General features: G+C 21.5%; 4 protein-coding genes across 21 annotated transcripts; all 4 read right to left on the reverse strand.

Annotated features, from left to right (window-relative positions):
• Positions 1–29: 29 nt before the first annotated feature.
• LOC107999727 (repetitive organellar protein) lies at positions 30–7,010 on the reverse strand. Of its 2 annotated transcripts, XR_009830320.1 has the most exons (5): positions 5,996–7,010; positions 5,522–5,563; positions 4,409–5,445; positions 2,071–4,107; positions 30–1,155 (listed from the first exon to the last, which is right to left on the reverse strand). XR_009830320.1 is itself a non-coding variant. In XM_062076629.1 (4 exons), the coding sequence occupies exons 3-4, from the start codon at positions 5,312–5,314 to the stop codon at positions 2,122–2,124; spliced, it is 2,892 nt and encodes a 963-aa protein (XP_061932613.1). In that variant the 5' UTR covers positions 5,315–5,445; positions 5,522–5,563; positions 5,996–7,010; the 3' UTR covers positions 30–2,121. The 2 variants fall into 2 exon arrangements, 1 of the variants encoding a protein (XP_061932613.1); XM_062076629.1 differs by having other exon boundaries at positions 30–4,107.
• Positions 7,011–7,135: 125 nt separating this feature from the next.
• On the reverse strand, positions 7,136–10,372 carry LOC107999720 (DET1 homolog). The gene is made up of 8 exons (XM_017059728.3): positions 9,498–10,372; positions 9,270–9,407; positions 8,978–9,122; positions 8,801–8,909; positions 8,506–8,698; positions 8,150–8,433; positions 7,665–7,871; positions 7,136–7,485 (listed from the first exon to the last, which is right to left on the reverse strand). The coding sequence occupies exons 1-8, from the start codon at positions 9,903–9,905 to the stop codon at positions 7,302–7,304; spliced, it is 1,668 nt and encodes a 555-aa protein (XP_016915217.1). The 5' UTR covers positions 9,906–10,372; the 3' UTR covers positions 7,136–7,301.
• Positions 10,373–10,815: 443 nt separating this feature from the next.
• Positions 10,816–21,075, reverse strand: LOC107999719 (E3 ubiquitin-protein ligase RNF126). 15 transcript variants are annotated; one of them, XM_062076648.1, is made up of 10 exons: positions 17,439–21,075; positions 17,076–17,280; positions 16,806–16,999; positions 16,040–16,141; positions 15,706–15,866; positions 15,353–15,457; positions 13,041–13,201; positions 12,835–12,950; positions 12,629–12,729; positions 10,816–12,505 (listed from the first exon to the last, which is right to left on the reverse strand). In XM_062076648.1, the coding sequence occupies exons 3-10, from the start codon at positions 16,884–16,886 to the stop codon at positions 12,415–12,417; spliced, it is 918 nt and encodes a 305-aa protein (XP_061932632.1). In that variant the 5' UTR covers positions 16,887–16,999; positions 17,076–17,280; positions 17,439–21,075; the 3' UTR covers positions 10,816–12,414. The 15 variants fall into 15 exon arrangements, with proteins under 15 accessions (XP_061932632.1, XP_061932624.1, XP_061932635.1 ...); XM_062076640.1 differs by having other exon boundaries at positions 13,041–13,213; XM_062076651.1 differs by having other exon boundaries at positions 15,353–15,454; positions 17,377–21,075.
• Positions 17,991–27,036, reverse strand: LOC107999729 (uncharacterized). 3 transcript variants are annotated; one of them, XM_017059742.3, is made up of 6 exons: positions 26,646–27,036; positions 25,778–25,935; positions 25,455–25,680; positions 24,365–25,380; positions 23,956–24,257; positions 17,991–23,606 (listed from the first exon to the last, which is right to left on the reverse strand). In XM_017059742.3, exons 1-6 carry the CDS (start codon positions 26,707–26,709, stop codon positions 23,534–23,536), a joined length of 1,839 nt encoding a protein of 612 aa, XP_016915231.1. In that variant the 5' UTR covers positions 26,710–27,036; the 3' UTR covers positions 17,991–23,533. The 3 variants fall into 3 exon arrangements, with proteins under 3 accessions (XP_016915231.1, XP_016915232.1, XP_061932614.1); XM_017059743.3 differs by having other exon boundaries at positions 24,365–25,368; positions 26,646–27,031; XM_062076630.1 differs by lacking the exon at positions 17,991–23,606 and having other exon boundaries at positions 24,116–24,257; positions 24,351–25,380.
• Between the last annotated feature and the right edge of the window lie 84 nt (positions 27,037–27,120).

A 27,120-nucleotide genomic window follows, 5' to 3' on the forward strand; every position in this document is an offset into this window, starting at 1 on the left:
TATTATTTGAAAAAAAACAAAATAAAAGATAATTATCAAAAGTACATATATTTCTACAAATTGATTATATTTAAAAACAGTAATCAATCGAACTGTTTGTAACATCGAACATAAATCAATTGTACAGTAAAATTTTCGAAATTTTCATAAACAAGCTTATTACTAATTTGTATCGATTCATTTATTTATTATTTTTGTAACTTAATGTGATATTCAAACAATTAATTACAAACGCGAGATCAACATAAAAAGTCATAGTTTATGGAACATTCCATTTCATTCATTGAAATTATCTTTTTGTAATGAAATAACTCAGCATTGAGAAGTTTAAAAAAAACATACATTATAGAATATAGATATAGATAATATATAATTTATGTATTTATATAAATTGCTATTAAAGTTTATTATATTATATATCATAAAAAACAACTTATTGTCACAGATTTTCCAATAGTAAAAAATTAACAATTCAATTTATTTTTAATTCATATACATCCAAAAATCACTCGTATGTATATAAAATTTAAATGTTATAATAAAGAATCAATTTTATTTTAATAGTACATGTACAATTCAACTAATATTTATTCATTAATTAATTATTCATTATATATATGTTATACATTTATTTCAAATTTAATAATAATATAATTTGAATGAGATTCTTTCATTTTTTTAGTTCCATAAACTTTGTACAATTACATTTGAATGCTAACTAATTAAAAACAATATCCGATTTCACACATATTTAATACATTCTTATTGAAATAAGCTAATGTTTTTTTTTTATCATGGATATATCGCATATACAATTAATTTACGTAAAAATTGACGCATTGAGTACAAATATTATTATTCTATATTATTTTCAACATTAGATTTAAAGAGGAAGACCCTAAAAGAAAAATTATATAAGTAAAAATTACGCACGACAACGTAGCTTAAAATCGCACCATTGATTTCTACGTTGTATTAGTGTCCCATATTATACAATATCATAATGCACACGCATATTGCCACAAAGATGAATATCTTTGAAGTTTGTTCAATATTATTTTTCCATAGTTTAATTAAATTTTTATAAGTATTATCTAGTAAATTAATTGTCATATTTTAAGAATAATATACGTATTTTAAAGCATTGAGAAATACCTTAGAAAAGAAAAAGGAAAATACAAATTAGAAATTAAAAAAAAAGAAAAAAATGTAAATATTAATTCTATTCAATAATATGTATTTAACTTAATCAATAAATCATCTTGTAGTTCGTAACATAACTATTCTAATATACAAATTGAATACATCTTACATCTCTGTTTTTCAGTCATTAATAATATATATCGTTTTACAAAATTATTTTTATTTGAATTAATAAATCGCACAAATGATCTAATTAAAATAAACAAAGTTTATACTAGAACAACGTTAGAAAATAACTAGTAAAATTAAAAAGAAAATCCTATTTATTTCCATGTTATTATAAATCCATTATTTTATAAATGTTAGTAACAACATATCGGACAAATATATGTAATAATAAAGATGCATAACATTATTATCAGACTTTATATTAAAATAAAGCAAAAAAGTAATCAGTTTCAAATATGTTATGGAGTCAATACAATTTGATTTCAATTTATATCTTCAATGTGTAATGTAACACAATTCTATGATATTATCATAGATTTTTGTGATATAGAGTATATAGATATGATTACGTGTAACGTAAGCATTTCTAATAAATATATTTCTAATGTAAGTGTTAGTAAATATCGTACGAAACTTAAGGACGATATTGTTTCCAGTATACATACATAGATATTAAACTAATTACATATACTTGTTTCGTTATTGTATACAATACAATTTTTATAATGTTATATTTTAGAAATTAAGTATTCGGAAAATGATTTTATAGAACAAATATCATATTATAGAATAAAAACATTATTTGATATACTTTAAGAATAATTCAGGAAAAATTTCAAGTATTTTTTATACAAAAAATTCGACAAATGTTTGATGTACATGCTACATATTAATCATAAAAGCTACAACTACACTTACCGGTAAGATATTTTTAAAAATGTGTGATTCATTTTATCAACTTAGATATTATTAATCACGCATGGATTTATCTTCGGTAAAAATCAAATTTTCTTCATCACCAAATATTGATCCATCGTCTGATAATTCGTTCGTATTAATTATTAATTCTTCTTTCCTTTTATCTCGAACTTTTTTATGTGATCGCTTAATAGAAGTTTCTCCTAATAATTTGATATAACTTTTTGTCTTTAAACAATTTGGTGGTGTTACAGTTGTATTTTTCGAATTATTATTTGGACAACTCTGATTATCATCAACAAGATTTGTCGAATCTTTTATTTCTGTATTATTACTAATCGGTTTTTCATGTATTGATTTATTTATTACATCATCTACAGTAACAAAATCATTCGAAAAATCTGATAGATTATCTGTTTCATTTATAATATTTTCCATAGACGTTTCATGTCTTTCATTTACATAATGGTCATTTCTGATTAAAGTGAAATCTTTTCTTGAGATATTTCCACGTTTATTTTTTTTATGAGATTTTTTAATGGAATCTAAATTAGGATATAATTCTGTAGTTGACATATTTCTTGGAGTCAATCTGCCTGTTACATCATTATCAGAATCATATACTTCTTTCGTATTTTCATTGTTAATATCATTATCGAGTTTTACTGTTGTAATATTATTTTCTTTTATTTTTGCGCAAAAATTTGAAAAGTTTGGTACTGGCGTTAAACATCGTGAAAAACTAATATTACCATCTTCTGAATATTCATTTTTTTCAGGTGATAAATCATAAAAACACAAATATTCTTTGCAAGCAATAGAAGCAATTGATGATCTTTTCCTTTTAAGGGGAGTGAAAATTTTAAATTCTTCTTTAGATGTATCCAATTCTTGTAACTCAGAATCATACAACATATTCATTTCACAATTCAATGATAGATCTTGTGATTTCTGTTTTTTACTTGGAGATAATTTATCCAATGATATATTTAAGTTCTCAGATGAAATTAAAGAAGAATCTCCGATATTTGTAACATCCAAATTTGAAGAAAAATCTTCCATTCTGTATTTACATTCAGATGTATCATCAACATTAAATGTTTTATATTTGTTATTAATATCTAAATCCATATCTTTATTAAAATATTCTTGTCGTTTTAAAAATCCAGATAATATTTTATTATGTTTATCCTTTTTATGAGATTTTTTAACAGAATTAAATTGTGACAATAAAAGTCTACTAGAGTTCACTTTTTCAGGAGTAGATGATCGCTCCTCTTTTGATGTATTATGATAATTTGTTTCAATGGATATTATATTTTTTTCAATATTTTCAAAATTTTTCCAACATTTTATATTTTCTTGTTCTTCTGTTGTTTCAAGTTTATTTTGTAAAACTTTCGGACTGAATAATTTTCTTTTATTATCATCCTTAATTTTTTTATGAGATTTTTTTATAGAATCTTTAACAATATTTTGTAAAATATTTATAGAATTCTCAGGAGTAACTGATGTTTGCGATTCTGATACAATTTCTTTTACTGATTCTGGAGTTACTGATCTAATATCATTTGTTACATTGATATTTTGATTAGATAAATTATTTGCATCAATATTGCTAAAATTTTGAAATAATTCATTTTCATTTTCAAGTTTTGAAAGACATTTCATATTCTTTTCTAATTTTACTTCAACATCAAAATTATCTATTTTAGGTATGACATTAGTGTAATTTAATGTCCAATCTGATATTTTAGATTCTTTTAAAACATTATTTTGCTTTTCTTCGGTATAGTCAAAAAGTGAACCAGTATCTGACATATCACCTTCAGAATGACTTAATATTAATTCATTAATATTCTCATTAATAGATTGATTTATAGAATTTATATCTGATTTAGAATCTTGTAATGGATCAATATATTTTCCATGTTGAATTAATAGAAGATTATTTTTATCCTGAAGTATAGTTTCATCATTTACAAAATTATTTGTATATTGTGATGTGCAACGTTCATTTCGTCTTGATGATCTTTCCTATACATAATATTAGTATAAAAATTAATAATCATCAAATTATTATAAATACTGTAAATAACATTATTGTAAATATTTAACTATTTAATCTCTATTTAATATCTAAATGATATCTTTTCTTTTCTCTCAAATTTCCTATTTTATTTTAAAAACTCAACATTTTTATAAAATTGATTTAATTTCTTTAATAAAAGCAATATGAAAAATTTTACTTGGAAAAATTAATAGCAAATTATTTTATTTAAAAAAAATATGAAAAATATTAATTAAGATAAAAATTTATTGAATTTTATTTGCTTACCTTTTTATGACTTCTTTTAATTGCACTCATGCTTTCTGGAATTATACAGACTAAATTTTTAGGTGTACATGATCTACTTTCATCATTATCATGAAATTCATGAAATAAATTTCTTGAAGTATTCATGGGAATATTATTTGTATATTTTGATCTACCTTTGATGCGTTTTAATGACTGTGAATTAGGTGTTGCATTAACATAAACAATATTATCAATAGTTTCTTTTAATTGATTACATAATAATGGTGTAAAACTTGCTGAACATAATGATTTTTTAGTTGACTTTGTATTAGGTGTAGAATAATGTAGAATTTCATGTTCTTTTGTACTTGATTGTGAGGGTGTTTCATTTTGATTTTCATCAATAGAATCAGAAGATGAAAATAATAAACTACTATTTGCAGAAATATTAGGATTATCATCAAGATTTAAAAATTTCCTAGAAGCAGATAAAGGAGAATTAAAGTTAAGGCTCACAGATTTTCGTATACCTTTTTTTATGCACCGAAAACTTTTTGGACTTGGAGTTAAATTGAAATTCAATGATTTTCTAATTTTTGTTTTCCCATAATAAGAGGGACTGCTATTAAAATTTAAAGCTCTCATTATTTTAGCAGATCTAGATAAATGTTTATCTTCTTCAAAAGAACTGTTCTCTGAACTGGAATTACAAGCACTTCCATCAAAATTCAAAGATCTGCTTATTCTATATTTAATAAAATGTTTACTTTTATGTGGAACTGATCTACTACATGTTACATATCTTTGTTTATATGAAATTTTTTTATCTTTTGGAGGACTCCATGCAATATAACATTTTTGATTTAATTCACCATTATGAATAACATAATCTTCTTTATTTTTATCAATATTCATTTTTGTAATAGTTGTACAATCATCAAACATAGTTTTATTCAATATGTTTTAAACATAAAGATTATTATGTAAATATATATGGAAAATATTTTTTTCATTCACAACCCCATATGATTGTAAATTTTTATTTTTATATATATGTAAATAAATTGTAATAATTACTAAAAAAATATTAATATTAAATCAATATTATAGTTTTACTATTATATCATAGTTTTACTATAATGAACGACTTACTTAATTTTCTTTCAAATTATATATAATTTCCATTTTATTTCACTGTAAACAAAACAAAAAATTAAATATTAAAATGATATAAAATAAATCTATCTCATAAAATATTAAAAGATATACATTTTTATATGTTTTATTTCTTATAGTTTAATATTCAAAATCTTGACTTCTCATTTAATAAAAATTTTATTAAATTCACGAAATTTTTATATATTAAAATATATTATAAATTTTTAAAAACTTATTTTTAAAGTAGTCAACATATAATACTTATGTAGTACATTTGCACATATTTGCATTATCTTAGATATTTTATACGTATGTGATGTGTATGTAATTCGCATTCCTATAAGATACATACGATATAATGCATGCATGCAAATGCACATTAGATATAATTTTGATTTACAATACAAATATACATAATTAATTGTATATTATAGTTACAAAATAAGTAAAATATAATACATTACTTACAATTTAAATAATATTTGCCCAAAATAATATAAACTGGCTATCTTCATATGGAAAATTCAACCATAAAGTACAAATCAATTCTTTCTTTATTATATTCTTTTTTTTCTCTTTAATATCAAATTATATATACTAAAATCCAAAATTTTATTTATTTGATTATACATATATATAAAAGACGTCGATTTCAATTATTAGGCACTCAATTTAATACAAAACCTAGTATGGCTTCACATGACTTCTTTAAGCATTTTGATATGTCGATATAGTGTATAAAATAGATGGCGGTGTATATTTCTTCTTAAATATTGTTTCCTCTAAATATTAAATTTTTCTACACAGAAATTTATTTTATATTGTAATTTTTTTAATAATAGTATTGATAATAAAAAAAAATTATGAAATTTTTAATATATAAAAGAGATTTTTATCGTAGTAAACTTTGCAAATTAAAAAATATATGCATATTACTGCATATACAATTATATTATAATTACATATAAACATAAGTGAATTTATAGTTTTATTTTTTCTTTCCTACAAAATTCTAAATTAAATTGATTTTAATAAAATATCCGTAAAAATAAAAAATATATTTAATTTCGTTATCATCATATCTGATGTTTCTTTCATATATATATATGTAATTAAATATATAAAAAAGTATGTAATATATATATTATATTTTTATTTATTATTATCTATAAATATATAAACATTTCTTTCTCTTTCTCTCTCTCTCTCTCTCTCTCTATATATATATATATATATATAATCGAATTTCCAAATTTATAAAACATATTAAAAATAATTTTGATTTAATTGAATATTAAACTATTTTTATAATATTAAAATATAAATATTTAATTTTATAAAAAAATCAATTATTATCTTTTTTTTAATAATAGAATTATTATAAAATGAAATTTGTTTTATAAAATTTATAATATTAAATTTTTATCTCAATAACCTCAATATATATATATATATATATATATAACATTTTATATATATAACACGAAAAGTGTATAATAACAATTTTTATAAAAAAACATATCTTTATATTTATATTATTCTAATAAATTAAAATTATAAATATACAAAATATCACATAAACAAAGAAAGTATTAATAAATTACAAAATCTAATTAATCTTTTTTAATAAAACTATTTACATTTACATCAATTTTTTTTTAAAAATGTGATTTAGTTCAAAAATTATCAATAATTATTATTAAAACTGTACAATGAGATCGTATTCATTGGAAAAATGTAAAATAACATATATTAAAATATTTTTAATGAAAATTTAAACATGTCTAACATGAAAACTGACGATGTATTCAGCATTCGTTCGTTGAACAGAAATAGCAAATGGATCTGTTGGATGAAAGGTAAATGCAACTAAACGTCTTGCAGCTGTAGGTGTGGTACGACCTAACATTCCCGCATACATTCGAAATTTTAGAAGACCAGAATCACGAGCATAAAACCTTTAAAATAATGCGATAATATTAAATAAGCAATATCTATTATCTATATCAATTATTGTGAAAAATTTATATAAAAATAGTTTTAACAATTCATGATATTTTTTCTATAAAATTCATAAAATATTTATGATTTTAATACATAATTTTTGTAAATATAAAAAATCAAATGAAAATTATACCGTATAGGATGCTCGCCGCAAGCTTTAGGACGTTCCATCATAGATACCCATTTATCATCATAACAAAACAAAGACAAATCCAGATATGGAGAACTAGAATAAGATTGAGCGCATATTGGCAATTGAGCAAGTAATCTTTTTGTAGCTTCAGTAACACCACCATATCTGGCACTTATTATTGTTTGTTTAAATCTCTGTTGTAACAATCTAAATAACAATTATAAATTAATATGATTAATTATTAATTTTTAAGAATGAAACTGAGAATTGAGAATAAAGTATATTCCATTTTGCAAAGAATGTCCCAAAATTATATGATATATATACAAAAAAAATAATTTAATTTTTCGCATATATTTTAAATATTTATATTTTAAAAAAGAATTTCAAATTATAAAATAATAAAATATCTTTCGATATTTTTCTATTTTATTTCATAATATTGGGACATACATTACGTTATAATATTTTCATGAATGTTATACCTTGCATATATATTGTTAGATGGGGAACACATATATTGACAATCGCCATTCATTCTAGCATTCCTGAAGAAATCACTGAAATTTTCAAATTGTGTTAATAATTGGGTAGATGTGTTATCATATGCAGCTAATATTTTAGCAGTAACCATATCATAGACTACTAAAAGTGCAGGTTGTACATTAGGTTCATTTGCTTGAAGAGTTGCTACTTCTTCACTTGCAAATCTTACAAGAATATGATTTGTATCTAATAACTGCATTTTCCACATTCGTAATGCATTTAACTGAAATATTTATTAAAATCATTTAAAATATTACTGACCTTAAAAATATTATAATAAATATATTTTACATACTTGGTCAAAATATTGATAAAAACGCCTTAATTCATATGGATCCTTTGTTGTATCACTAATATATGCTGCTCTTTTATACAAATAAACTAATAATTTATGTTTAAGACAGTTTATTGTAACATCTCTAAATGGGCGACAATTTACTCCAGGACATGCACTTCTAACCAAATAAGCATCATCCTCTAAACAAAATCTATTTCAAATCAATTATTAAAATCAATTATTAATAGTATAAAAATTATTATTGAAACAAATTTAAAATAAAAAATATTTTTGCAAATAAGTAAATAAATACCTTCCTATTGTTCTAACATTAATAAACATTCCATCAAGAATTTGAAATATATGAATGGTTTGATGCTGTACTGATAATACTGCTAATATATCTTTATAAAGATAGAGACCTATATAAATAATAATGTTTATTGAATGAATCTAAATAAACAAAATAAACATATTCATGAATTATTACCTTGATTATGAGATAAATATATTTTATCTACTTTAAAATGTCTAGTATCACATAATTTTCCTCCATGTAAATCAACAAGATGTAAACTGTAATCTTCAAGTGGTGATCTAGGATTTGGAGTCAGTGCTTCATTGTTAGAATAAATCTTAAAGAATAAAATTTAAAATTATATATAAAATATAATAATATTATATATAATATATAATAAATAATAAATAATAAATTATATATAATATAATGAATATGAATGAAATAATGAATTAAGAATGAAAGTTATTATTCAACATCTTACTTGATAGAAATGTGGTCTCAATTCATCTGGAATATGAGCAGCTGAACCAACAATTACATACCGACCATCATCTGTAAATAAACTACATTCTCTATTCAATTGTTCATTACTTTGAACTACATTAACAATCCATTTAGCCTATAAATATGACAATATATTTATTATTATTTTTAAAAATCATTTATAACTCAATGTTTATATTAAAAAATTACAAATAATATAGTATACCTTAAAAAATCTATTAAAAATGTTTCTTCTAATTTGGAAACTACATTCATCATTCTTATGACCAATATATTCACCTTCTGAATTTGCTAGTAAATCAGCAGCTGCAGATGCACCACGATATTCATAAACTTCTATAGAAGTTTGATCAGAACTAAATGCTATTAAATAATGACCATCAGGACTAAATTTTCTAAGAAAACATGGAGGTTTCTCCACATTCATAACAGTGAAATTTGGAAATACATTTTGATAAAATTGTCTAGCACAGTGTACATGTGTCCCTGGATAAGGACAACCAAATGTTTCTCGACGCTTTAAACGTAATATTATATTTTGTGGACCTATTTTACGAGGTTTAATAGGGCAAGGTTCTGTCACGTATTCAATCTTTGCCTCCTTTTCTGCCATTCCTTTGCAAATTTGGAATATATCAAAATATTCATTTCACTTAATGTATACGAACTTGTAAACTGTATTCATTTAAGTGTTTTATTTTTCTTCTTAATAGAAATAAATTTAAATATTTGTTTCTTGGTTATGTTTCATATTTCACTCGATTACGTTTAATTTTAAAACCTAAATTAATTTTATATTATTAACGAAAAAAATTCTATTTCTTATATTATTATTGATATTATTAATTATTTAATTAAAATTTAAATATTTGGTATCAATATAAATTTTCTTTAAATTTTCTATAAAAAACAATTTGTTATGTCAATTTAAATATATTTTGCACTTAAATCTGAGTATTATCTGTTTATTTTCTAACAGTCTAACTTGTATAACCATAACCTAATTTAAAATTTAAAATATATATTTTTTCCTTCTTTTTGTTTTTATTATTATATTTAACAATCACTTTATAATTAGATAACATTTTAAAAGAATTATTTTATTATTACAAATATTATGTGTACATATTGCATATACAAATATATATATATATATAATATGTGAATACTGATTAATTTATATGAATTATATAAATTTAAGATAGATATCAAATCTTTTATAATTATTTGTCATAAAAAAACAAAAAAAGAAAAATTCATAAAAAAATTTTAAATTTTGATTTTTATTTTTTAATATAATATTGTATTAAATTCTTTAAATATGAATTTTTACATTAAATATTTCAATCATTCATATCTTTTTACATAATTTTTTTCAAAAGTATTTATATAACTTCTACATATTCAATTATATACAAAATATTTTTGAAAAATTTCTAACTACTATTAATACTATTATTGTTATTATTATCACTATAAATGGTATTTTTGTTATTTGTTAAAAATCAAATTTAAATTAAAAATTTTCTAAACAAAAACCATTTATTTATTATCAAGCTTGTTTACAATTATTTTGCAATTAAGTAATATTTAATTATGTAAATTGAATACAATCTTCTTTTTTTTTTTAATTACAATCTTTCATTTTCCCCACTCATTATATTTAAAAACAGACAATACAAAAAATTAATGATTTTTTGTATTTTGTTATACATATCATGGAAACAAATTAAATTTCACTGATCTATAAGAACAACAACATTAAAGTTTATTACATACTATATAATATGGCAAATCGAAATAGTGTTTGTTTATTCATATTGCAGATAATTATTACCTGAATTGTATACTATATTGGAATCTATAAAGTTTAACATGATACGTAATCGTATCTAAATGCTATTCACATTATCTACCATATTATTATACCTAATATATTTTAATTACCAACTGTGAATTATGGACGATCAAATTTGCATCTGTACCAAACCTGTAGAAATTTGAATATAAATAAACAATACTATACTAATAGTTGATATATTTATGTATGATTTTATGATAAAAAGAGAGTAGCATAAATTATATAGCGTAATATACAACCATTTTAAGAAAAATAAAATACAACTTCAAACACAAATATTATAGCTCATTTACCTTCCTATTTTTCATAATTTTCATTGGATTTTTGTAATTTGTAATTTTGTTTAACTAATCTTGTTTTACAGCTTATTCTTGTATACTTTATGCATCAGTATTATATATAACTAAATTGAATATTTATTAATAGTCAAAATAAAATATGAGTGACTCCTTATAAAGCAATATTGATGCGAACATCAAGAAAACTATGTAAATAAGAATAATATGACTAATTTTTTAACAATTTTTAAACTCAAAGAAATATGATATAATTAAGTGACATCAAAAATTAAAATCATATAAATGAAAAAAGTATGCTGAATATGAATTTGATGCTCTAATCACGTGCATAAATGTTCAGTTAAACTGTACATAATTAAAACCACTAATATTTGTTCTATTATTTTTATGTATAACACACTTCCTACGCTTAGATTATGTTACAGTGTATTTTTTTTTCTTTTTGTAAACATCATTGTGTTATGTTAAATTTATTAAACATCCAAATTTAAATTTTTATAAAGAAACATACATTCTCTTCTTATATAAATTTTGGACAAATTTGTTTAGAAAATTCCATGAATTGCATGTTTTTGCAAATTATAAAATAATGTCTGGGCGCGCGCATAAATAAATATATACATATATATAGCAATAAGGATTATTTCAACTATAAATACGCACGTCTTTCTTTAACTTTTAATGTTCATATTTCATTATAATTCAAGCAAAGCAACACATGCAAGTTGTAATTTGATACTGCATTATTTTTTGTGTGATTCATATTACATCATGAATTGAAGTATAAAGCTTGAAATTTATATTAGTATCGAGATACAATATTGATGAAGTATATATGAGCATCGCTCAAATGAATAGTGCCAGAAAACAAATTTGAAAAAAGTGAAAAATAGATGCGTGTTGTGTGTGTATATTTGTGTGTCCTGCTAGGTAGAGAAAATAATAAGTCGTGATAATCAATCTCAAATCTCACTCGACGAGTTACTACTGGAATTATTACCACTCGAGGATGAAGTTGATGATGTTCTAGTATTGTTCGATTCATTGGTTGCCCTAAAAGCACATAAATATATTTACGAATTCTTTCAATATTTTTATAGAATAAGTACTTAAATCTTTATATATTATTTTTAAATAGGAAATATAAAATGTATATAAATGATGTACATAATTTACCTAAAGAGAGCGACTAAGCTACGTCCTACGGTATTATCCTGATGTACTTCGGTTGAATTCTGACTTCCCAAATGCTGTCTACAAATAGGGCAAGTACCATGCTAAACAACGAAATAAGGAAAAATATCATGGAATATTAGTATTGACAAAAAAGAGTTGTGTAATTTTAAATTAAAATTCATTTCTTTATGTATCTTTTTATTTACCAATTCTAACCATGGTACAATGCATGGTGCATGATATAGATGTAAACAAGGAAGTTGCTTAACTGGTTCAGAAAGTTTGAAATCTTCCCAACAAACGGAACATTGAAGTTTACTATCTATATAGTTTATATAATTTGATAAAAATTTTATTATTAATATTTAGTTTAATTTTATTTTTTATGAATTACAATATATATTTTACTTACCAACATGATATTGATTCACAGTTACAGTTGGTATTTCATCAATTTGTTTTCTTGGTAAAGGAGGTGGTCCAGTTCCATCAATTTGATTTAATAATTGTGTTACAATCGCATCTAAGCCATCTTGACCCCAAACATAATCTCCAGGATTTCCCAAGAACAGTCTAATATTGAATCTACATTATTGTGTTTTATTTTAGTAATACTAAATATAAATAAAATATAATGACTTTTATCCTGTGTGAACAAGCGTTCTTCTTCTTTTGCTATTGTTTCATTTTTTATATATATATATACATATATATATATATATTTATTTTTATCTATATGTATATATAAATGAACTTTTTATCTAGTATTTATAATATTCTTCAATTTAATCCATTGTTTTATGTATGATAAATGATTATATAATAAATGATTATTATTGTACAATGTAATAGTATATTTTAGACATTAAAATTTTGCAAAAAAGATAAATTATCATAATAATTTTATTAAAATATCATTAATAATATTTCTGATGTTTTTATATAATACATTCTTAAATTATTTTTATTTATTCTAATCTAATTATTTTCATTTTTTAACATAATAAATATATGTATAATTATTATATATAATGAAATAATATATACATATAATTTTTTCATAATATGAAATCAATCAATTTTATATTATTTTAAAAAAATAAATGAATACATATACATATACAAGCACGCATATATGCACACATATGCATAATACATGCAAGTATAAAATGTATTATTTTCATCTATAAATTTATATGTTTAATTGAAACATATATATTTTAATTATAGGATTTTTAATAATATTAATATAATAAAAAATAAATGCTAAAATACAGAGAGTGTCTTGTAACAGTACAAATTGGGTAGGTATATCATTATAATTCTACATAAAAAAATAAGTAGAAAATATAAAATGAAATTTTTTTATTTAAGACTTCTTTCTGAGTAAAACAAATTAAACAAATTTTCAAATATAATTAAAATTGATTATTTTTTGATTATAATATATATAAATATATTAATTTTATATATGTAAAAATAAGAAAAAAAATGTAGAATAAAATTATATTTTTTAACTTCTTATTTTTAGAGATACATAAACATATAGTCAAGAAATCAATGAATTTTCAAATTCAATTTTCTCAAACTAATTTTTAAATGAAAAAAATTTATTCTACATTTTTTATTTTTATATAAAGAATAACCATCTATCAATAATTCATTCATGTTTAATAGAAATAGCTAATTTTAATTATACTTGAATATTTTTCAAACTGTTTTAATTTTAATTTTTTGAAAATAACGCTTAAAATAGAAAAATTTTATTCTATATTTTGATTACTTTTTTCAAAACTATTTCTTATTTATACTATACAGTTATTAAAACTCACTGTATATCAAATATTATTTTTTCTAATAAATAAATAAATATATCGTAAATAAAAAATTGAAATTAATATTAAAAATTTGATTTTAATGTCATTAAAATTCTTATTAAGAATATATACCATAACATTCTTTTATATAACAAACAAAAGAATTTGTAAATAAATTAGAAATTAAAATATGCTTCTAAATTCACTCAGGATAATATTTAACATAAATAAAATTCATAAACGAAAACGACATACATATAATAATTTTTAAATTTATATTATTCAATTCATTTAATATTCTATACTTGTTAAGAAATATAGAAATAATATAAAATTGAATACATTCAAATTTGCATACATAAATACATGATGAATGATATAAATAAATAAAAGACGATTATATGCAAAAATAGTTAAAAAAAAATTAAATTTTGTAAAAAACTTTATTTGTAGATCAAATTTGAAAAATTTTTATATAAAATATAAATAAAATTGGATAATTTTTAATATTATATGAATACATATTAAAATAAAAAATGTAGAATAAAATTTTTTTTGCAAAATTAATTTTTGAGAATATTGAAAATTCATTGATTTTAGAAGTATCTTACTTTTCTTCTTATATATTTTCTATTAAAATTTTTTCAAAAACGAAAAAATTTTATTCTATTTTTTATTCATTTTCAATTTTTTACAAATAATTTATTTATTTCTAATTAGAAATATTCATTTAGTCAATTTCATTTATATTTGAAAATATTTTAAATTTGACTTACTAAAAATGTTTTGAACAAAAAAATATTTTTTTTTTCTATTCATTTTTGCATATAGAATCACTCTTATTTATTATCCATCCATCTTAAATAATTTATATAAATAATGAATTTATAATAAATATTGTACATACACAGGTAGTTGTGCAGCTTGTGCTACTCCTTCTGAGAGATTAAGTATAAAATCTTGTATGAAGTTCTCTACAGATACAGGAACTACTTCCTGTCTTCCACGACTGCTGTTCAACATAGAAATAATCAAATAGGAATTATTTATTAGATGAATTATAATGTTTTATATAAAACAAGCAAGTGTTCAAATACTTATAAATAAAGATATATTTAATTAAAATTAATTTAAACAGATGCAATGGAAATAAATATATTTAAGTTAAAAAATAACAGAAATATTTTAATCTATATTTTAATTTTTATATATATACTATATATAAAATTTTGTGTTTTTAAAAATATTTAAATTACATACCTATTAGAGCGACGTGTATCTTGGGCATTACGTGACCAATGAACTCGTCTTCTACCAGCAGGACCATTATTTCTGCTAGAACTAACTGGTGTTTCAAATTGATTGGAAAATTCCATCTCATATTCCCCCCTCAGAGGAACATCTGCATAGCGTTCCCAAAGCTACATAATAAATATTTAATAAAAATAAAAATATCTAGGAATATAATAAAATTAAAAAACAGAAGAGTAGTAAGATTTAACATTATTTATATCATTTATAACACAATTGGTTATAACACTATTTACTATTATGTTTAGTTATTATTACATCATCTATGAAAATTGTTATTTACATCATCTATGTCACTATTGATGTGCATTCCAGATCCACTATCACTGCTGTCACTTTCCAATTCCTCTATGAAACCACTTGAGCATCTTGGGCATGTGTAATCCTAAAAAAGGATTAAATAATGTTGAATTATGCATATAAAAATATTATTATGTATCTACAAATATATTTTAATAATTCTATATTCTTATAACAAACATTATATACATTTTATAGAATATATCTTAAAATTTCTAAAGAATTTTCATACATCAAAAAACCTGAAAATTTAGTCGATCAATACATATCAAATTATTTTTATATTTATTTCCCCTAAAATATTATTTTATTAAAACAATACATTATATAATTATATTTAACAGTATATTTAAAAAATAAAACACTTATTAAACAATTTCTGAAAAAAGTAAATTATGAATATTATATATAGATTTTTATAAAAATGAAAAAATAAAAAGTTTAAGAAAATAAATATAAAATATACAGATTCTTCCACGTAATTAAATTTTATATTTCAAAATAACGTTATTTTTCATAATATTTGAATATTAACTATTTTTAATATAAACATATAATAGTGAAAGTAAAAATGTTTAATTTGAAAATAGTAATATTTATACCATTTTCTATACGGAACGAAAGGCAAAAAGAAAAGAATTTTTACGCGTGATACAAAATGACAGCACAAAATACAAAATTTGCGATTTTATATTGTTACGTTTATTAATATAAGTATTAATGTATAAAAAATGGATAAATATACTTACAGGTAATAAACGTTCAATTTCGATACTGCATTTGTGACAAAAAAATCGGGACATTGCCCCGTCTACAACGGCTTCCGCCATCTTTTACGTGTCCTCTTTGCTCCTCTTGCCTATTTCTGACTATCGTGATGGATCGTAATCCGTCACAATTCTTGGTGTACTTGATTACGTTTTAAGCGAATGCCGAAACAGAACTGGAAAACTACTGATTTTAAATGATACCTTTACGTAGCACGAGATGGCGTTTGATTAAATTAATTAATTGCGTACCAAACACTCATTATTGCGTTCTTTGGTTTTACTTTTTTATTTTTTAGCTTTCACCGAAATTAAAATATTTTTTCTTCTCTTGTCAATTATTAATTTTATACATTAATTCTTTATGACTTTATCTTTTATTTTCACTTGTAAACTATATTCACTTGTAACACATGAAAATATTTTCCGAGTATAATTTGAAGGAATAATTTGATTGCTAAAAAATAAATAATATTTTTTTTCTTACGTGTATGAAATTAAATTTTTTTATATTTCACAACAAAAAATATATCAAATATATGTAAATAATTACTTTATCGATCGTTAAATATGTATACCCATATTGTTCATTTATTTCAAATATTACATATGTACCTTAATGGAAAAAATATGTATTGAAGGTTAGGCATGTCTGCGCATGTGTGTACACGCGAGTGTTTTATGTAAGTAATCCTTTTGGAAGTAACGTATTCTGTTAAAAATACCTATGATTATTTTATTTAAGTTGCTTAAAAAAGAAGAATGTTAATAAAAAATGTATTATAACAACATAGTTCTTAATAAAATACGATTGATATGTATAAATTTTGAGAGAAAATTTAAATATATTAAATTATTATCTAGTTATTATCTAGTATATTATATCTAAATGGTGTCACGCTGATGTATAGTATATGCATGATGATATATCATATGAAATTTTCGAATTTCATGTGTATGTACATATTTTTATCTATATATTTTTATAGTAAATTTTTATATTAAATTTTATATGTTATTCAAATTTGAAAATTTTTTATATATGCATTTATAAAATTATAAAATTTAAAAATAATAAAATATTACATGTAATAATGTTATAATATCCAATTTTAGAAATATTATATTAAATTATATATTATTATGTTATAAAATTTTAATACCAAATTATATTAAAATTTTTTATTAATATCTAAAGTATTTTTTTTATTAACAAATTTTATCTTTTAAATTACCTACATACAATGATACAATAATTCAATAAAGTAAATAAATTAATGTAAAATTATATATGTATATGTATATACAGGGTGTTATAAAGTGAGAGTTCTATCTCGCCGTTTCGCCCTAATTCTGCTTCGTTTTTAAGAGAAACTTGAATTATTTATAATTTAATAAGTAACTCTGAACTAATATTTTTGTAAACTAATTTTTATATTTATAATCTCTAAAATTGACCTTTCAAAGGTATCCCATAATTAATTAATAATAAATATATTAACACCTTGTATATATAACAAAGAGTAGTTAACGAATAATTTATGTAAAGTACTGATTTATTACAATTAAATGATAGCCTAGTGACACAAATATTTTAATACAACTTATATTATTTTATAATATTTAACAAATAAGCAATAAAGACATTATTCTAAATCTATTTAGATAAATATATTACAATATTTTGATCATTAGATGAACAATTAAATAATTCAAATTTTTGTACCGTTTGAACTACAAGAGTCTTGAATCTTGAACATTTCTCAAATTTATTTTAAGTCCAGCTTGTACCTTTTTTCATTAAGTGACTGTATGCATATAGAAAGTGATTTATTATATAATGAACACATTTTTTTCAAGATATAGTCGAATTTAATGAACACACGAATTATGATTACGAGAAGAGAGATTTTGATTTTTACAGAATTTGTTTACAGGTGGATACGTATATCTGAATATGGCTTTTATATGTATACTTTTGTTTTTTTAAAATGTAATATTATTTGTAAAGTGCTGATTTTACAACTGTATCTTATTTCTACATTATATACTATGTAAAATCATATCATGTCTGTTTTATTTAAATTTAATTAAAAAATTTATTATTACTCATGAATTCTCTATATATACACATATAAGGAAATGAATAATTGTTTTCCTCGCAAAAAAAAGTTTGGATATATTTTTATTTAAAATTACAACAAATTATAAAATATTACGTTTCATCATCTTATATTCTTTTTTTTTTGTTTTTCTTTTGCATTCAATTATCTCAATACCTAATAATTATCAAAGATAATTCATAACTTAGTATGTTAGTTCGATGTTTATCATTATTTCTTTTCATGATTTCTCTATTATTGATTTCATAATTTCAAAAAATAATATATAATATATAATAAAAAATTGTATTTATTATATTAATATTTTTAATAATAATTAATGTAAATTGTGATAATTATAAAAACATTTTCAAATTTGCGCATTAAATATTAAGTAATTTTAACTTTTTTCTCTATGGGTATTTATATATACGCAGAAAAATTCGTTTATGTTTCAAAATTTTATAAAAAAATAATAACAAAAATTTTAATTACATTTAAATAATAATATAGAATATTTTATGTAAAAAAATGTTTTAAATTCCAAATAAAATCTAGGAATTCATTATCAGACTCATTGTAACTATAATGTGGTAATTTTAATATTAAAAATATACATAATTAATTCTTATTAAATTATAAGGATTTTGAATAAATTAAATTTAATTTTTAACACATTGTATGTATATATATATATATATCAAGATATATTATAGAATATAACTTGATGCAGAATCATTTATAACATTCTAGAGACACAGTAGAATGAATAATTTGAAATTCTTGGTATTATGATAGGCGCAATAGAAGACTATATTTAAAAAAAATTTTTATTTTTTTTAATTATTACCAATATTACTTTCCATATACTAATACTATGATTTCTTTTATTATCATTTTCTTAAATACTTATCCGTGATAACGGCTACGGTGAAAAAAATTAAAAACTTCAAACAGATCTATTCTTTTTTTTTTATTAATTCTATATTTCAAATTTTAATAAATATTATAAATTAAATGTTAGGGAAATAATTTTTATTTTATCGATATTTATCTTATACACATAATTCACTCAAATTATGAAATTCGTAGCAAAAAAATCGTAGATTTTTAAAGATATATAAACATCTTAAATGTAATGTATATCTCCACTAGACTGAACACATCAAAGGGTAATCAACGAGAAAGATGATTGCATAGTTCGATGAAATGAATGTAATTATAATAAAAATATTGCCCCAATAAATAATCCAATACTTTTAAATTTTTTATTTTACAGAATTAATTTTCTGTTTAAAATTATTTTTATTTATTTATTAAATTATAAAATTAGCTCTTTTTCTCTATTTTTCTTTATTATTTATAATTATTCAATTATTATATGATTCATAATCAATATAAATTAATCAGTAATTAAAAGTTCTTAATTTTTAATTTTAATTAGTTTATTAAATTCCTAAATTCTTATTAATAAAAAAAAATTTCTTCTTATTTTATTACTTTTATTCTGTTTTGAAAATATTTTTATCTTTAAATCATTTAAATGCTATGAATTAAATTATTTAAATACTAGTAATATTACGATTTGTAATATCACTTCTTATATATATTATAAAAATTATATAATTTTACTATGAAAATTGTATGCTGTTACATGAAATACATAAATATAATTTTTTTATATAATAAAATAATTTTTGTTTTTTGAAGCAAATTTTTATCATTATTACATTCATCCTTTTAAACTTATCCATTTTCTCAATTAGTTGTATTTTTATATATCTTTATATTATATTTTTAACAGCAGCAAAGCAGCAAAATGAACTGTGTTTATTCACTTAACATAAAATAATAATTATTTAATTATTAAAGAAAAATAACTAATAATAATTGTTAATTATTTTTTATATTTCTATACCTATTTCTATACCCTTTGGAGTATAAATAATAATTATATGTATAATATAATATATACTCTAATATATATATAAATAAAATAAGTAATATCTAAATTTAGATTAAAATTTATGAAAATAATTATGATTAAAAATAATATTTTTAAAATTGTATTTTTAGTATTTTGTAGTAAAATAATTTATAAATTAATTAATTTATAAATCAAAATATTTTATAAATATAATATATAATAATAATATATAATATAATATAAATTATAATAATATAATTAAAATTATTCTCAAATAATAAAATACATATTATGTTTGTGATTATTAGAAAATACATTATCAATAATTAATCATGCTAAAACTTTATAGAATATTCATACTAATGTAAAAAAATAAATAATATATTGTGAATAGAAATGAAAATGTATTATACGAATAAGATTTTATATATTTTTAATTTGATTAAAAATTGAAATATGATATTTTGACATTACTAATTATAATCAGTCTAATTCTTAAATTCTATTCATAAACAAATATTAGAATTGCTAAAAATTGCGCACTTTAGAAAATCAGTATCATTTTATATTTTGTTATATATATATGTTAAAAAATTATATCAATATAATCAAAAATAACAATTTTAGTCATTATATTTAGAGATATCAAATATTTTATTATTATCATGCAAAATTTTTCTTTTTATTCTACTAAAATAAGATTGTATAGGTTTAAAAATGTTTGTTCTTATATCAGAATTTTAAAATCAGTCAATAAAAATTTTTATTATATTATATGCAAATAAACTGTTTGAATTTCTGAATAGTTATAGTCAAACTTTTCATTGAAAATCTTAAATAGATTATGAAAAAACTTTTACATATATAAAAAATAAATATAATCAAAATCTTAATTTATGATTTAAAATTTTATGATAACATGACTTACAACATGAATAATTATATCATGCACTGTAATAAAAAAAAAACAAAATTTTTACATCATAGATAAAAAGAAGTATAACATAAACATGCATATAATGTAAATATATATACTAAGGTTGCTTCATTTAGACTAATAGATCTGTTTCAAGCATGCATATATATATATATTACATTGTGTGTGTGTGTGTGTGTGTACATATATATATATACACAAAATCACCAAAACATTTTAATTATTTAACATAATGCATATTTATTTGCTTTGTATTAAAAGAACTGAGAAATAATAAATATATCAAAAATTAACTGAAACGAATATATTTATATAATTTTGATATAAATTGTATATGTGTGGCGGTTGTACTTAATAGTGATATGTATTTTTAAAAAATTTCAAAACATATATTTGTACACTGCACGTTGAATATACGATAGGTATATATGATAGGTGCTCGAATCTTAACTTTAAAATGATTCGAAATTTTTTAGTACTGAAAATTCCAATCATCTCGAATATGATTCGATATTTAAAAATTTTTCAAATTTCGAAAGTCTTCATAAGTTTAAAAATATTAATGATTGTTTAGTATTTTATAATATACAAAATATTAAATAACCATTGAAATTTTAACATTTTAAAAACTATTAAGATTCTTAAAATTTTTTACAATTAATCGAAACATTAAAAATTAAAACTCAAATTTTAAGAATTAAATTATGTTCAATGCAATTTAAATTTTTCGCCACTTACATATTCAAAGCAATTTGAAATGTCAGAGAATATTAATATATAACAATTATATTTTTAATTATTTTTGTTAAAAATATGAGAATAAAATGAAAATTAATATAAAAGTAATATTTATAATTCATTTAAAATATTATATTCAAATAATAGTTGAATAAAAATTTCTATACAAAAAAATTCAAATAAAAAAAAGTTATAACAAACTTTATAAATTTAATAGTAATATAAATACTAATATAATATATGTACATATAATGACATATAAATATTTCAAAAATTTATCAAATTGTTATTAAGAAACTTACCTTTATATTTTATCCTATTAGTCATATTTTGTTTATGTTATTGAATGATAAACATTAAAATCATTTTATCAAATAAGCAAATCAATGATTACTAATCAAATAATAAAAAATACATATAATGTATATAGTGTGAACCAATTTGTTCTTTATATTTTATTGCGTTATTCAGTACCTAGAAATATATATATATATATATATACTATATTATTCAACTCCGCAGGGATTAAAGGATAAAAATTGCATTTTTAACAATAATTTTGATTAATTTCTAACAAATGATATGCATCGAACATAGTTAAAAAAATTTTAGAAATATAAATTGTTATTTTGCTCCTTAGCTGTTGTTTTTTAACTTAAATATCGAAGTTATATAATAAATATATTTAAATTTTGCTCTCATAGTTTAATAACATATAAAGAAAAACTATGAGAGCAAAAATGTGATTCATTTTTTTCATAGATCATACATAGTTTGAATATGTATGAATATGTATAAACAGTTTATACACAGTGAACAAGATAGAAAAAATTTCATTTGTATACTAAAATTTGATAATGTAACACTGTTTAACAATAACTGGTGTTCTGCAACGCAATAAAATATGAACATTGTTCATTTGTCATAATACTGAATTTTGATCATTGACAGTGTATTATAAATCATCTTAATAATTATATGATGTATGGGAAACATATAACTGCAATCAATTTTCATCTGAAGATTCTGTAGAACTTTGTGGCATAGGGTTGAACCAATTTTCTCGAACGCCGATGCTCCTAAATATAAAGAAATGTTGATAAATTATATCCTAATAGATATAATCAGTATCACAGCATGAATTTTATAAAAAAATTACATTCATTTTTTTTAGTTTACTAATTTTTAAAAATATATTTTATAAATTTTATATTTTAAGAAGATAGTAAAAAAAGATATTATTAAAAAATAAAAATACAAAAAAAATAATAATAAAAAGTGAAAAAACAGAAAATAAATCTTTTTTATTTAATAATATATTTATATTCATAATTTTTTATAATTTTATATATTTTTTATATATTTTAATAAATATTCAATGTGATGAAATATTAATAGAAGAGAAGAATAACTTGTTTTTATAATTACCTTGTTCGTTGACGGGTACTTATAGGCAGTGTGAGTGAAGTTCTATAATATTGAGGAGTAGCATTTGAAGTTGTTTCATCTGGTCTTCTATGTAATGTCATAGTTTCATGAGGAGAAGTAATCAATTCATCTTCGTTATCTAAATAATAACGAGAACCTGTTGCGCTTTTACAGTTTTCACATTCGCTTCTATAATCATCTGTATCATCGTGAAGAGTAGAAAGAGCTTGCATGCTACAAGTGCATGCTACTGATTCAAAGCTTCCTTCTTCATTAATATCATTAGCTATATTCAATGGTGGCTGAAATGTATGAAAATTATTATATAACATAAAAAAATTAAAAAATTAAATTTTTATAATGTTTTGAATATAAAAATACAATATCAACACTACATTTTGTACTACACCTTAAAATCATGAGATTTTATATCTATTTTATGATCCAATGGTTGTCTTTCAATTTGTTGCAATCCTGAAGAAGATGCAGGAGAAGGCTGTATTTGTATATCTTCAGAAAATGTATTTGCATTTTCTCTTGTATTTTCTAATTTAATCATAGCATTTTGTTGCGTGGAATGTGATAAATTCGGTGTTGTAAGATCGGTTGTTATCGTAGGTCGTAAAAATTCCTTTTGAGTGCAATCATTTATAATATCTTGTAACTTTGCACCAGTACGAGTTGTCAAAGTTCTAGGAATTGTACGATGAGTAGTTACACTAGAATTTGGTAAAGTTGCAGATATTGTAAATGCTTCAGTTTGACGAGGGAGAGTAGTATGTGTTTGATAACTTTTTGGAATAGTAGATTGCATGTTAGGTAAAGGTTGCACAGTTATATTAGGACGCTGATTAACAAAATTTGAAATTCCAATGGGAGTAGGTAAATTTTCATAAGTACTTGTTCCCATTGTAAAACTCGTCGTTGAAGTTCCTACACTAACACTTGGAGATAATGTTTCATTTTGATTCGATTGATGATAACTAGAATATATATTTGGATTTGATATTGGTCTACTTGGTGTTGAGATTAAGCCACTTTGATCTGTTATACCATTGTCGCAAATTAATGTTGATGAATTACCATTTATGCCACTTTGTGTACTCCCTACTAATGATATACTTGTACGACTATTAGTATTTGGCAAATAGGTATTTGGAAAACTTAGTTGTGGAAGCGTTTGTGGATTCATTGATAAAAGAGCTTGTTCTGCCCGTGCTGCTGCTACTGCCTCTTCATAAGGTGGTGGAGCTTCGCCACGAGGAAAGTAATTGTTAGGTGGTTTCCATAATGGGTAACTAGCTCCACATGGAATGTCATCCATAGGAACACCATGTGATAATCCATCTCGGTCTAAATATCCCATACTACCTAAATTTCTTTGGTCCTCTGCTAACTGTCTATTCTGCCTTCCTGCCACACAAACTTTTACAAAATAATCAACATTTTTTATCTACTATAAGAAAAAAAACAATTGACAAATTATAAAACAAAAATACCTCGTATCTTTCTTTGGCGTAATCGATGTATTAAAAAAAATAACAAACTCAATGACAATACAGCTGTTACAAAGCTAGCAACAGATCGTAGTCCTATATCATAATTTGTAGTAGCATCAGTGGTATTGCTCCCAATCCCATCAGTTTTATCATTTGGTATAGATAATAATGTATCATCCAAACAAATATATTGACAACAAATATGCCGGGAAGATTTACAATATTCCTGTTTGATGTATATGAATTATGAATAAATTTTTAATCACATAGAAAAAAAATAATATAAATGCAAAGCAATGTAATTATTTTAGCATTTGAAATACCTCTGCATACTTGCAAACAAGTGCTTTACACCATTTTGGATTGCCATTATCACATACACATAATGTACAAGGTTCTGGACCAGGAATGTATATAAAAGTATTTTCATAGGATCGTCCTTGTTGATCTTTGCAGGTAACACCACTTTCTGCATGAATAACTGTAATAATAATATTTATAATTATATTATATATATAAAAATAATTATAAAAATCTATTATTTATTTATTTATTTGATTGTTGAATAATGAAAATAAGAGAAATTAAATTTATAAATTAAATATTTGTTTAATAATATATATGAATTTATTTAATTTATTTTATAATTAATAACTATTGATTATATATATATATATATATAATAAATTTATATAATACGAATAAAAAAATAGCACGCGCATATCGTTTGAAGTCATCAAATAAGCGGCAATATATACGTCATATACACGTTACGTCAATCGAACAAATTAACAAGTAGAGACTGTTAAAAATTGCCGCCTGATATAAACATTCAAAGTAAAAAAAAGGAAGAAAAAAAATAAATTTATAGCTTGAATATACACTTTTAAATGTATATGTAATGATAAAAAGAATTAATTGATGTACAGAATAAAGACAAAATTTAAAACTTTTAAATGATAACAAATAATATCTCATTCATTTATTGAATTATAAATGCATAGCTTTAAATTAGGGTTAATCAGGATTAATCGACTTAATCAAATCTGTGGAATAAAAAGTTCTGATAATCTGTAATAAAAATAAAAAAATTGACTAAAAAAAGAGGAAATAATAAAAATAAAAAAGCATTTAACTAAAACAATAGGAAGATCGGTATTATGAAGAAAAAAAGTTTCATATTTTACTTACCATTAAAAAATAGAATAAACGCGTAAACTGCATAACCGAGAAGGTTACTGCCACTGTATTTCATTCTGCGTTTGTTATCTCATCATAATCATAATCATTCGGCACAGTGCAGTAAAAAAGTAAAGATATCCTTGGAAGTTTCAAATGGTATTTCGTTCCATTGAGTTGCTCTCGTTGATTTCCAACATTTTTCATGACACAATTCAAATTAGCATCTTGTATTAAACACCTGTATCACGGGTCGCTTATACAGGAGCAACAGTTATTTTCACACACCCGCATATCTTAGAAACACTTCTTTTACTTCCAAGTATCTCCTTGTGCAGTATGCGTTCTCTCAAATAGGCACACCAACTTGCATCTACTTTGCACCGACTCCCGACACCCGGAATGATCGATTAGTAAACGGAGCAGCTATCGGTGTCGAGCACTGATATCGTAACTACTGCCATCTTCGAGTTGCTGCTGTAGTTTG

This window comes from Apis cerana, linkage group LG6 (assembly GCF_029169275.1).
Source record: "Apis cerana isolate GH-2021 linkage group LG6, AcerK_1.0, whole genome shotgun sequence".
NCBI lineage: Eukaryota > Metazoa > Arthropoda > Insecta > Hymenoptera > Apidae > Apis > Apis cerana.